At 37.2% G+C, this 14,166-nt stretch overlaps 1 protein-coding gene across 1 annotated transcript in view; it reads left to right on the forward strand.

Moving 5' to 3' along the window:
* RABL3 (RAB, member of RAS oncogene family like 3) overlaps positions 1-13,704 on the forward strand; it is a 38,761-nt gene extending 25,057 nt beyond the window's left edge. The window contains exons 4-8 of the mRNA XM_007104843.3: positions 523-637; positions 3,044-3,194; positions 8,543-8,614; positions 12,511-12,549; positions 13,134-13,704. Coding sequence (XP_007104905.1) covers positions 523-637; positions 3,044-3,194; positions 8,543-8,614; positions 12,511-12,549; positions 13,134-13,199 — 443 coding nt within the window. The 3' untranslated portion in view covers positions 13,200-13,704. The remainder of the gene's footprint in view (positions 1-522; positions 638-3,043; positions 3,195-8,542; positions 8,615-12,510; positions 12,550-13,133) is intronic.
* Positions 13,705-14,166: the final 462 nt, after the last annotated feature.

Raw genomic sequence — 14,166 nt, forward strand, 5'->3', positions numbered from 1 at the left:
TTTTTTTTTTTTTTTTTTTTTTTTTTTTTTTTTTTTTTTTTTTTTTAAATTTTTTTTTAATTTTAATTTCAATTATTTTTATTTTTGGCTGTGTTGGGTCTTTGTTACTGCACGCGGGCTTCTCTTCGTTGCAGTGTGCGGGCTTCTCATTGCGGTGGCTTCTCTTGTTGCAGAGCATGGGCTCTAGGGCACGCGGGCTCAGTAGTTGTGGCGCGCAGGCTCAGTAGTTGTGGCGCACGGGCTTAGTTGCTCCGCGGCATGTGGGATCTTCCTGGACCAGGGATCGAACCTGTGTCCCCTGCGTTGGTAGGCAGCTTCTTATCCATTGCGCTACCGGGGAAGCCCTAGATAATTATTTTTAAATAATTATTTGCAAGAACTTACAGAGGAAATTTTAAAATAATTGTGTCTGAGTTTGTTAGTTGTACCAAAATGCATTCAGTAAGCAACCTAATGTCTTGCCAATTGTGAAATGAAGAGGAGTTGTTACAATATTGACATTATTTTCTTGGGTTATTTTAGGTATTATTTTAGTCCATGACTTAACAAATAAGAAGTCATCCCAAAACTTGTATCGTTGGTCATTGGAAGCTCTCAACAGGGATTTGGTGCCAACTGGAGTCTTGGTAACAAATGGGTAAGCCCAGATTACTACACAGTTGGTTTGAAATGCTATAGCAATCCCAGGAATGTACCCTCCAAAATAACGTTTTGTAAAATGTTTGATTTGCAAATACTTTCTCCCAGTCTGTAGGTTGTCTTTTCATTCTCTTAACAGTATCTTTCACAAAGCAATAGTTTTTCATTTTGATGAAGTCTAATTTCTCTTTTATGTATTATGTTTTTAGAATCATGTATAACAACTCTTTGCCTAATCCCAGATCATGCAGGTTTTCTCCTGTGTTTCTTCTAGGAGTTTTACAGGTTTTGGTTTACTTTTAGATCTGTGATCTGTTTTTAGTTAGTTATAATGTGTGAGGGTTTGGTTGAGGTCGATTTTTGTATATGAATGTCCAATTGTTCCAACATTATTTGTTTCTCTGAATCCTAATCTTCTTCATAATGGTAGTTAAATATAGTGGCCTGAAAGATGCAAAGTTTTTTGTTTTTGCCTAAGTGGTACCGAGCATATAATACAATACCTGGTTATCTGTCTCTTTGTGATGTTAAGGTGTTATCAGACTTATCCATTCATGATAAAATTCCCCACTTGTTTTTTACCTAATGATTTAAAAAGAAAAAGAGGATTTTGAGATCAAATTTCAAATTGGATGTAAGATTTAATGAAAGAGGCTTCCCTGGTGGTGCAGTGATTGAGAGTCCACCTGCCGATGCAGGGGACGCGGGTTCGTGCCCCTGTCCGGGAGGATCCCACGTGCCGCGGAGCGGCTGGGCCCGTGGGCCATGGCCGCTGAGCCTGCGCGTCCGGAGCCTGTGCTCCGCAGCGGGAGACGCCACAACAGTGAGAGGCCCGCGTACCGCAAAAAAAAAAAAAAAAAAAAAAAAAAGATTTAATGAAAGAAAGTGAGAAAAAGGAAAGCTAAAAAGAGAAATAAGAGAACAGATTATAAATATACATATGTGCAACATATATGTTATGTTACATATATACAATAAATATATATGTTAATGTGCAAGAGATTATGGAAGACTGCAAGTGACAAATATGTGTATCAAAGATGATGTTTGATAAAATATATACAAAAAGTGGTATGTAAGCCAGAGTTAGAATATAGGGGGGGAAAAAGTCCTAAAGGAGGGCACTTTCAAAACTTTATTCTCTAATAAAGCAAATTTCAGTTTTGGACCATGTCTCCTAAGTCAACATTGATGTTAGTAAGAAGAATCAAAGGCCTTGAACTCAAACTGTTGTTGGCTTTGATGCAGTAATTAGAATGATAGTATTTTTATGAAATGGGAGGTAACATAATTCAAAACAATTTTGTTCCAAGGCTGAACAGTAACTGAGGCTCTGTAAGGTTATTGTGAAGGGCAAAAAGACTTGGTAAGTGCGTGGGCGCACACACAAACACAATTTAGATTATTCAAAGAGAAAGAAGAGTGATGTCAAAGGAAGGAAAAAAATTATGCTCACCTGGTTTGTATTGATTGGGTTATGCAATATTGATTTACTGTCACAAGGTGTTGCAACCAGATTTTGCTGACTGTTATAAACTGAGCTTATAATATGTCAGAAATCCAAATCTGTTTCATTTCTCATATGTGAGTAGAATTTATATTAATTGAACAACATTGGGCTCTATGTTCCTTTCAGTAATAGAAAGACAGTGACCCAAGGCCACTAACCCTAAGCGATTCTTACTACCTGTTCTGTGCCTCCCACAGCTCTTGTGTCAGGACAAACAACTATTTGGTACTTAATTCTTTCGTTTTACTATTCATTTTGCATTTCAGTTTTTTCTTTCCCTTTCCATTTGTTGAATCCATCTTTCCCCAGGCTGTAGCATCACCTATGGTTGATTTATTCTGGCCTTCAGCATTCCTATTTCTGATTTTCCTCAAATGATCTATTTTTCTTTACTATTCATAGACAGAAATGAGTATGGTAGGTGTAAAGCTTATGCATACCCCAGAAGCTACCCAGAAGCTTGACATTTTCCCCTCTGGCAAAAGGCGTGACTGCCATGCTAGGGTACTGGGTTTTCTCTCCACTGAGGTTTGAATCCACTCTCTGCATCTATCCAGAAAAATTCCTGAGCTGTTAGCCTTAGAAGACAGAGCTTTGGGAGAAGTCACGTCAACCTACTTTCATATACCTGGTGGGCACTCAGTTTATTCAAGTAGTCTATAAAGACCCATAGGACAGATTTTGAGTAGTTGAATTAATAGTTGGAACTTGAAAGATGGCGAGGATTGATTGAAAAAATGAACAAGTAGGTGGGAGAAAAGTAGGTTTATAGGTGATGGGTGAGCAAGAGTCAGTGAAGTATCTGTAAAATAGTGTGAGTTGTTGCATTTAAATATTACACATCTACATCAGAAAGGTAAATTCTGTTCTCCTCTTCATTATTATTTATCACAGGGATTATGACCGGGAACAGTTTGCTGATAACCAAATCCCACTGTTGGTAATAGGGACTAAACTGGATCAGATTCATGAAACCAAGCGGCATGAAGTTTTAACTAGGACTGCTTTCCTGGCTGAGGATTTCAATGCAGAAGAGATTAATTTGGTGTGTATTTTTTACTAATGCATGTTTGTATTATTATCAGGTAAAGGCAAAACCAAAGACTTCGAAAGTTCTATATTCTCACAGAAGAAGCTTTATATTTGAAATCAGGCATTTGGGTTCTAGTCCAAAAAGTAATGAAGATTGTAGCCAACATAGATTATGAGATGGGCAAAGCCTCCTTATATGCTGACCTGTTGGAATGTTCAAACTTTGTTTTATTCTTGCTTTTGAAAAGCCTCTTAGCTTCTTAAACTACAGAATTTACCTTAAAGGGTAAACAAGTATATAAATGAGAAAATTACAAACTGTAAACTAGGAGTGCTTCATAAGCATTAATTTATATAAACTAATGTATAGTTAGTAATGTATAAGCATTAGTTTATACAATGGATTGAGTCCCTTCCTGAGATATTTAGCCCAATTAGAACTGGACATTAAGAAGGCTAGAAAAGTTCTCATATAAGCTAGTTAGTGTTGCCTAGAGAATGATCCTGGCCAGCAGCTTCAGTCATGGTTTATATGTCATTGTTCGCAAGTAGGATTTCTGCAACATATCAGTGCACTGGCATTCCAGACGTGGTGGTGGTAGTTTAATACCACTAATGGCTAACATTTATTAAGCACTTATTAGTGCCAAGCACTGTTCTAGTGCTTTATGTACATTATCTCACATGCATCATCTTCACATCAATCCTATAAAGTAGGTACTATAAGTACCTCCATTTTAAAAACGAAGACTAGAAGCAAAGAGGGGTAATTAGGCCAAGGTTACACAGGTCAAACCAGGCACTCTGACTCCAGAGCCCATGCTCTACAATTAAGCCTGTTTTCCACTTAATTATCCTTCACCTAACATTTAGTATCTCGGAGCTGAAAGAATTGTTAGAAATCATCTAGATCACCAATTACTCAAACCTGACTGTGTATTCAATATTATAGTATTTGTGAAAATTTTTGAATAAGTGCCCCACAGCTGGAGCTTTTTATTTGTAAGGTTTGACAGAAGGACTCAGTAATCTTAATTAATGACTCAGCTGATTCTGATGCCCTTTCTCTGTGAATCAGCATTGGTGAACGTGGCTTGGTTCAACTCCACCTGTACACCCATAATTGAGTCAGCTTCTGCCTGCCATTCCATTGTTTTTTACATTCTGCTTTGCAGTGGAGGTGCTTTATTTTTCTCAGCTGCCACCATGGAATATTCAGCATAAATGCCCAGGTAGTCAACACTGGACCATCATATTCCAGAGAATTCCTGTTACATAGAATATATAATATCCTTGTCGAAGAAGTACTGAGGTTACTTTGTTTGAACACTGTTTCCAAAGGGAAATTTACCATTGAATACACTTAATTTGTTCCGGCAATTACTTTTTTTAAATAATAAAAGTAGCTGGCATTTATTAAGTGCTTACACATGCTAGACACATACTATTTTACTTTTAATGTGTTTTAGAATGCATCTGTTTCCAGTGCCTGTGGGTTTCTGTGACAATCATCTAGATATGTGCTTTTCCTATTTTACTTGCAAAGTCAGGGCGATCTTTAATTGTTAACAAGATGTACAGGTACTCAAGTGGCAAACATGGTCTTCACAGAATTCACATACAACATACTATGGCCTTTTATCAGTGTACACCTTCAAGAACACAGCAGAAACAAGAGGGTCTTGAGGATGCAGGGAAGAAAAAATGAGGAGGAAAATTGGATAAGAGTTTCAAAAAGAGGTAACAGTCAAAAAGACTCAGCAAGTAAATATAAAGTCTCAAGTAAAAACTAACACTGTTAGTGCTAGCATCTTTGGTTACTGTATGAATTTACTTAAAATTATTAAAAAGTAAGAGTTTACATAACTATATACATCAAAGATAGAATCAAAGCTTTCTTGTGCCTGGAAAAAAAAAGGCAAGTTGTTTAAATTATAAACAGGGAGATTACTTATTTTTTTAAATCCTATTAGGTTTTTTTGTGTCTAACACAAATTTTCCTGTTATGTGTTTACTTCAAAGTGATCATTCTGAAGCATCTTCCCTAGTTAATGTTTCTTTCTCAAGCTTAGGCAAGCATTTAGAGCTATCAATTTTCAGGCTTTGCCCTCCGCCATGATCAATAGCAGTTAGTTATAGTTCTTTCAGATCTAAAATTCTCTTCCTAAAATCATAGGGTTTCTCTAGCCTGGTCAACCTGAAATTGTGGAGGCTTAGAAATAAGTTTTTGGGAGGTTTTGTCTGTTTGTTTGATGTTTGATTTAATTTTTGTATTTATTACTTTAGCTCTATTTGGAGTCATCTCTGAAGTCTTTTGACAATCTGATGATTATGTGATCAATATCTGTTTTGTAAAACATATCTAATACAGATCTAGTTAAGGTTTGTCTTTTATATGCCTCAATTGCTGTATAAATGTGTTCAAACATGATTTCCAATACAACAGTTTACACGATGACATTTCAGTCTGCTTAATCCATATATAGAATTATCTTTTATTATGTTAGGTGCTTTTGTGTCTGAAAATTCAATCTGATGGCATTTTCTTGGGATGAAGAAAGAGGGAAACTAATATTTTAGTACCTACTATGTGTCAGACGTGCATTATCTCATTTAATTTTCACAAAAATCTTATGGGTTAAGTATTGCTATCTCCATTTCACAAATGAATAAGCTCAACTTTAAAGGTTTAGTAACCTAACCAATGTCACACAATTTAGAGATGTTGGGATAAATACTCAGATTCAGAGCCTGCTGGCTTCAAAGACCTCTGATTTTTCTTTTACTCTATGATCTTTGAAAAGTTGTAGTCTCTGTTTTCTTTTGTGGTTTTGGAAAATGTACAGCTTCTTGTCAGAATTTAAAATGTGAGCCTTGAATGTTGTATATTGGTAAAATAGGGATTGTTACAAAATGCATTGGAAAGGAATCATGTGGGCTTAGAGATTACAATCAGAATAAATGCAACAACAATAATTTCAGTGATTTCCCAAGGGACACAGGTGATCTATAACTGAAAAAATAAATGCTATCCTTGCAAAGGAGCCTATATGATATCCCCATGGTTGGGTCTTAGGTGGCATTTGAGGTACAAATCAAAGTACTCAATCTCTTGAGTTGGCAAGTCAATGATGACAAGCTAAGGCAGTTCAACATTGGAATTCCAGGAAAGAGATAGTAAACCTTTTAAGGTCTGCTAATCATTGCAATGTACTAGTCACTTCATTATAATGTTTCAGATTCTTTTGTCTCTTTAGAGCCCCATTTTTTCCTATTTTTATCCTAATAGTAATATATCTGTTGTTTATTATTTATTATTAAAAATAATATTTAATGATATTTTTAAATAAACTTTTCTATTGTTTATTTTAACCAAAAAATATATCTATTGTTTCTTATTATCTTTATGGCCTACCAAGAGATGTAGTGCCTTGCATTCAGTGAGTGAGAAATCCCTGGCCACTGTTCTGTTGGTTTTTTTCTCTTGCTCTTTATTTTCATGCTTCCTACTATTCCTAAGAACTTCATAGTACTTAAGTTAGTTGAGCACTGGTGAGTAACTAGTACTAAAAAGTGAAGTGTTGTCCTCAGAATGGGAGAAAATATTTGCAAACGAAGCAACTGACAAAGGATTAATCTCCAAAATATACAAGCAGCTCATGCAGGTCAATATCAGAAAAACAAACAACCCAATCCAAAAATGGGCAGAAGACCTAAATAGACATTTCTCCAAAGAAGATATACAGATTGCCAACAAACACATGAAAGGATGCTCAACATCACTAATCATTAGAGAAATGCAAATCAAAACTACAATGAGATATCATCAGATGGGAGAAAGTATTTGCAAATGAATCAACTGACAAAGAATTAATCTCCAAAATTTGTAAGCAGCTCATGCAGCTCAATATCAAAAAAACAAACAACCCAATCCAAAAATGGGCAGAAGACCTAAATAGACATTTCTCCAAAGAAGATATACAGATTGCCAACAAACACATGAAAGGATGCTCAACATCACTGATCATTAGAGAAATGCAAATCAAGACCACAATGAGGTATCACCTCACACCGGTGAGAATGGCCATCATCAAAAAATCTACAAACAATAAATGCTGGAGGGGGTGTGGAGAAAAGGGAACCCTCTTGCACTGTTGGTGGGAATGTAAATTAATACAGCCACTATGGAGAACAGCATGAAGGTTCCTTAAAAAACTAAAATCAGAACTACCATATGACCCAGCAATTCCCACTACTGGGCATATACCCTGAGAAAACCATAATTCAGAAACAGACATGTACTACAATGTTCATTGCAGGACTATTTAAAATAGCCAGGACATGGAAGCAACCTAAGTGTCCATCAACAGATGAATGGATAAAGAAGATGTGGCACATATATACATGGAATATTAATTAGCCATAAGAAGAAACGAAATTGAGTTATTTGTAGTGAGGTGGATGGACCTAGAGTCTGTCATACAGAGTGAAGTAAGTCAGAAAGAGAAAAACAAATACCGTATGCTAACACATATATATGGAATCTAATACAGAGTGAAGTAAGTCAGAAAGAGAAAAATAAGTACCGTATGCTAACGCATATAAATGGAATCTAAAAAAAATAAATAAAAAATATTTCTGATGAACCTAGGGGCAGGACAGGAATAAAGAAGCAGATGTAGAGAATGGACTTGAGGACACGGGGAGGGGGAAGGGTAAGCTGGGACGAAGTGAGAGAGTAGTAGCATTGACATGTATACACTACCAAATGTAAAATAGATGGCTAGTGGGAAGCAGCTGCGTAGCACAGGCAGATCAGCTCGGTGCTTTGTGACCACCTAGAGGGGTGGGACAGGGAGGGTGGGAGGGAGGTGCTTGAGGGAGGGGATATGGGGATATATGTATACATATAGCTGATTCACTTTGTTATATAGCAGAAACTAACACACCATTGTAAAGCAATTATACTCCAATAAAGATGTTAAAAAAAAGTGTTGTCTGTTTTTAATAGCTCTATTTCTGCTTTTGAAGGTAAATGTAGGCAGGTCACCTAATTAGTATGTTGGTTTTGTTGTTAGTAAGACATTAACAATCCTGTCTTCCTTTATGAATTATTTGATGATGAATACAGTGGTTCAGTGTCCTCTAAAATTGCCTAAATAACAAAGAGTAAGTGGCCTCACCTTCCTTTAGCACTTTCCTCTTTGCTCTGTGCATCATAATTTGAAAATTACTTGAATATTTTATGAGAGTATTATGCCTAATGTTTTACTATAGAAATGTGCAAGAGGAACAGTAATGACTCACAAAGAGCTTATATTTCCTAACATTTAATTGTGGATCTTATGTTTTATCTTCTAGGATTGCACAAATCCACGGTACTTAGCTGCAGGTTCTTCCAATGCTGTCAAGCTCAGTAGGTTTTTTGATAAGGTAATGGCTTCAGTTAAGTTATTTTTAAACTTAATTTATGTATTATGAGAGTTTAAATTCTTTGTAGAATGCTTTGTCCTTTTATTCCTTCATCCTAAACTTCACAGCCTGAATACTACTTGTTTTGATCTCTCTTATCTGTTGGTATAATTGCTCAAGGCCTGCTGACATGTTTATTCTATCACCAATGTTATCTAAGCAAAGGATGAAAGCTACTGGATTCAAATGGGGTTTTTTAAGATACCTAATTCCCTCCTTAAAACAATTTATGTTTCCATATTTTCTAGCATTTTTATGCTTATTCACCACCCCCCAAGTCCCCACAAAAGGCACTAAACTGAGGACATTCTGCTTAAAGCCCTGAGTTATTTTTGCTCTCCCAGCTACTAATATTCTCCGTATAAATGTTACTGTTACTTTTAAGGCTATGTCATCTTCTTGATTGCCTAATTTTCCCTATCAGAAACCTTTGCATTCCAATTATTGACTCTTACCAGCATCATCTTATTGTCCAGAACTGGAATGAAAATGTAGCATTTTCAACATACTGGTAAATTAGAGCACTGTTTGTCTTTCCTTCACAAGGCCATACAGCTGCATTGCATACAATACTGACCAAGTTAAATTGTTTACCCAATGTTGACATTGTGTAGTAAAGTAAAATAGGATGTATTTCTATATTATTATTGAAAAAAGATTAATTTCTGTCTTATATTTCCTTTTACAAGTAATCTCCCAAGGAAAAAATTTCCCTCCTTAGAGCTCTTCTTTATGAATCATTTTTCTTTTAACTATTTAGAGATCTAATATTTGGCTCTTTTGTCCAATAGGTCAGCATAAGATGAGCCCCACACTCCGTCCCTGTTTAATATTAGGCCACTGGGAAATTTTTGCTTTATTGCAGAACTTCCCAACCGGTGGGTGGCCAAAAGGGTACAGGTGCACTGAGATAGTGATCCCCTCAGTTCTCAGAGCAGCCAGAGCCCCTGGCCTGGCTCTTCCATTTACTCCATTTGTACATTTGCTAATGTATAAATATTAGCATTTTCTAAATGTGTCATGACATGAAGAAATGGTTGGAAGCACTGCAAGGAACCAAATTTTCTCTCCACATTGTTTTCAAACTTAAAACGTAAGAACTTCCGTTCGGTTTAGATCCGTGGCCGCTATCTGTGTCCCCTAGGAGCAGCATCATATAGATCTGTGTCTAACATGGAAAGATCCCACAATATATTGTTTAAATTTTAAATAATTTATTAATTTTAAAATTAAAAAAATAAAATGTAGTAAGTTATATCCTAGAGAAACAATGGGTTATAGATCATTGTGACCCAACTTGTCAGGCAAGACTTTACTTAAAAAAAAAAAATTAGAGGGAACTTGGTTGGTTTTAAGAAGAGATAAGTTTTGATAAGAGGAGACTTCCCTGGTGGTCCAGTGGTTAAGACTCTGTGCTCCCAATGCAGGGGGCCCGGGTTCGATCCCTGGTCAGGGAACTAGATCCCACATGCCACAACAAAGATCCCGCGTGCTGGCAACTAAGAGCCGGCGCAGCCAAATAAATAAATAAATAATTTTTTAAAAAATGGTTTGATAAGAGAAGGACATCGCAAGTTGAGGGCAGGGAATTATAAGCAAAATTGAAAAGCAACTTCTCTCTTGGTTTCCTAAATCACAAACAAAGTCAGGTGGATTAAGAGGTTGGCCAGGACTTCCCTAGTGGCGCAGTGGTTAAGAATCCACCTGCCAAGGCAGGGGACATGGGTTCCCTGTTCCTGGAGGGTCCCACATGCCACGGAGCAACTAAGCCCATGCGCCACAACTACTGAGCCTGCGCTCTAGTGCCCATGAGCCACAACTCCTGAGCCCACGTGCCACAACTATTGTAGCCGGCACACCTAGAGCCCGTGCTCCGCAACAAGAGTAGCCACTGCAATGAGAAGACCGCACACCACAACGAAGAGTAACCCCCGCTCGCAGCAACTAGAGAAAGCCTGCGTGCAGCAACAAAGACCCAATGCAGCCAAAAATTAATTAATTAATTAATTTTTTTTTTAAAAAAGAGGTGGGCCAGACCTACAGACTGAGGTGGTTGCCTGAAAGCAAGGGACTTGGCAGCTAAGATATGACTTTACATCGTATCTTCCAGAATTTAGTGTAAAGATTTCTTTTCCAAGGGACTTCCCTGGTGGCGCAGTGGTTAAGAATCCACCTGCCAATGCAGGGGACACGGGTTTGAGCCCTGGTCCGGGAAGATCCCACAGGCTGTGGAACAACTAAGCCCACGAGCCACAACTACTGAGCCCACGTGCTGCAACTACTGAAGCCTGTGTGCCTAGAGCCCATGCTCTGCAACAAGAGAAGCCACTGCAATGAGAAGTCCATGCACCGCAACGAAGAGTAGCCCCCGCTCGCCGCAACTAGAGAAAGCCCACGTGCAGCAACAAAGACTCAAAAAATAAATAAATAAATAAAAGATTTCTTTTCCAAGAGGGAATCTAATCCTCTTCTACACTCCCTTCACTAATAGTAATTCCTAACCACTCTAGAGTAATAGAATTTTCCTGTCCTACCCTGGAGAGAGGAAGGAAAATCAGTCCTGTCATAGTTTTTGTGGGGTCAAGTATTTTAGATGGGTACTAATCATGAACCAGCTTTTCTACCTTTGAGGCCAGTGAGTGCAACCTTACCCAGAGTCTCTTGTGGCTAAAAGTAACCCATCCATAGTCTCGAAGATAAAAAGAATCCAGGTGATATGGCTGTCAGGCCAATGAGAGCAAGCTGCTGCAGTCCTGGAAGAAGATTCTCTGCTTTATTCTGAGGAAGTTCCTAGCTTCATAATTCTAGATTCTAATGTCTTAGAGTTAATCTCCAGCTAATCTGTATTCTAATCTGCTGAACTTTTCTTAATCACATGTAAAGCTCTGTGTAAAGAAAATAATACTGCCTCTGTCACCATTGCAGTTTCTCAAGTGTTAGAACAGAGTTCATTTTTTTTTTTAATGTTTTTCATCATGTGAATGTAGAGAACAAACGTATGGACACTAAGGGGGGAAAGTGGCAGGGTGGGGGAGGGTGGTGGATGAATTGGGAGATTTTGATTGACATATATACACTAATATATATATAATAGATAGCTAATAACCTGCTGTATAAAAAATAAATAAAATAAAATTCAAAAAAATGTTTTTCATCATGTGAAAATATGGTGCTCTTAAACTCATTATGTTAGGGCATATATTTTGAAGGCTTCTTTTCAGTAGTAGTGATGGATTTGTACAGATACATCCACTGCTTTACCTTATTTCTCCTACTGACCAGATACAGACAATTCCGAAACTGCTGAATTAAGGGTGCAGATTAAGTCGGAAAAGAAGTTTGATGTTGTGTCATCTGTCTCCATTAAGGACCGACAGAATTTACAACTGTGTTTACTAGAGGGATGTGGCAGTTTACTACATTATACAGACAGACTCCTCTTTAAAGAATAGGTATGCTATTGTAGTAGCAAAAGTGCTTTGCTTTTATCTTATGGATTCTGTTTGGTACCTTTTCGGGCTGACTGCTAGGGAACTTTGAGCCAAATTTGCAGCCATACACTAGGAATTGCATGGGATCTCATGTCACTCTCTGGTTATTTAGTCTTATTTGTTGTTCATGTATTTTTTGACCTATCATTAATGCTTTTTGGAACAAGAGGCAGGCTTTTATAAAAATACTTCCACAATCCTGATCTCATTAGCACCAGATTTAACTCATTGTACTAGATGTCTGTCGCTGTGGAAAAGACTCTTAATTTGGGTACACACCTTTTAGTGCCATTAGTGGCCATTGCATTTACCACCTTTTCAAGGCATATGTGCTAAGCCCTTAAAATCTTTATATGTTTTTCACAGGTCATAGAGAAGAGATACTTTTTAAGAGATGGTAATCAGGTCTGTATCTATCTTTTCTTGATAAAATGATTTCTTGAATTTGGAGAGAGGTTTGACTTATTTGAAATTAATTTCCAAATTTACTTTTGAAATTTTTTTTTAAAGTGGGGTGGGAGTCCTTTGCAGGCCCAAGCAACTGACTTTCTTCTGTCCTGTTAAATACAAAAGAAAAAAATCAGATCAAGGGAAAATAAGGGTCTAAGAAACAAAAAGAATCCAGAGATTAGGTTACATTTTAAAATGATAGAATTGCTTGAGACTCCAAAGGCATATATCCAGAGTCTATCACAATGCAAATAATTCATATAAAAGTCCAATAGGTGAATATTATGAGATTCACCGCCATCCTGTCTGATTTAGATGGCAGTATCACCAATTGCTTGGCAAATGTTTTTCCTTTTGGTAGAATTTATTTTTATTATTTAATCTGCTGTGGTTTTCTGAGTAAAACCGCAGAAAGATAGTTCTTTAAAGAACGACAGCCCAACATACAGAAACAGAAAATAAGGAAAACATTTTAAAGGCTATTAGCATTTGAACTCTGCCTGCTTGAGTCCTAATACGATTATTTTTCTTGCCTACAGATTCCAGGCTTTCCTGATCGAAAAAGGTTTGCGGGAGGAACATTAAAGAGCTTACATTATGACTGAATTACACTCATTCTTTGAAGAGTAAGCAAGCAGTGGCAGTTTTTCACAGCTTTCTTCTTGCTGTGTCAATTATTAATGTCTCAGGCTTTTAACGAAATCATCTTAAAATGCCACCCTTCAGCCTTACCCTTTAATGGAAAACTGAAAGGAAGTAACAGCGTGGGAAGTCCAAACTTTGTCCCCATTCTCTCTGTTCCTCACCTTTCTGTCCCTGTTTATAGATTATATAAAAGCCTTGTGGAAATACGAGATGTCAAAATGATGCAGTAAATGAGCAGCGACAGAATGCTGCAGAGAAAATTTACTCTTGCCCAGAACTGGAGGGTTTTTATGGGTCTGTAATTTTCCCACACTCCTTGCTGAAGGCTTAATTAAGTACTTCAAAAATGTATCTCTATTGTTTTACCTTCTGAGGGGAAAGGTTATGTTAACCAGCCCTGAGTTGTCCACCCCAAACACTCTCTGTCATTTTCAAAGAAGCAAAATGGTGTTATTTAACTGCCTCCACCTTCATCAGGCAAAAGGATGCCTAATAATAGCAGCCCTTGTCTCTGTCTCCTCTCCTTTGCAAATGGCTCAGTGGCTGGAAGAGGTAGACTAATAGCTGGAGTTAAATATAAATAGATTAATAATACATAGAGAACAGCAGTACCAGAAAAGAAGAATTATGCGAGAAATTGACAGCTCACTAAATCCTTCACTCTTTAGGTTACAGCTGTCTGCACCCTCTTACTGTTTTCTGTTTGGAAATAGGTAGGGTGAAATCTAAGACCTGTACAAGGGCAGTAAGAGAGATTTACAGCCTCTTCAGTTTTTATTTTTATTTTTGAAGGAAAGGTCAACTCCTAAAATGTCCCTTAACTATAGTCCGTAAACTAAGGATATTATTCTTTGTGTCAACAATGTATTTATGGAGAGAAGTAAAAATAACTTCCACAGCAACACATTTACATGAATTATGGACTAG

This window comes from Physeter macrocephalus, chromosome 1 (genome assembly GCF_002837175.3).
Source record: "Physeter macrocephalus isolate SW-GA chromosome 1, ASM283717v5, whole genome shotgun sequence".
Classification (NCBI taxonomy): domain Eukaryota; kingdom Metazoa; phylum Chordata; class Mammalia; order Artiodactyla; family Physeteridae; genus Physeter; species Physeter macrocephalus.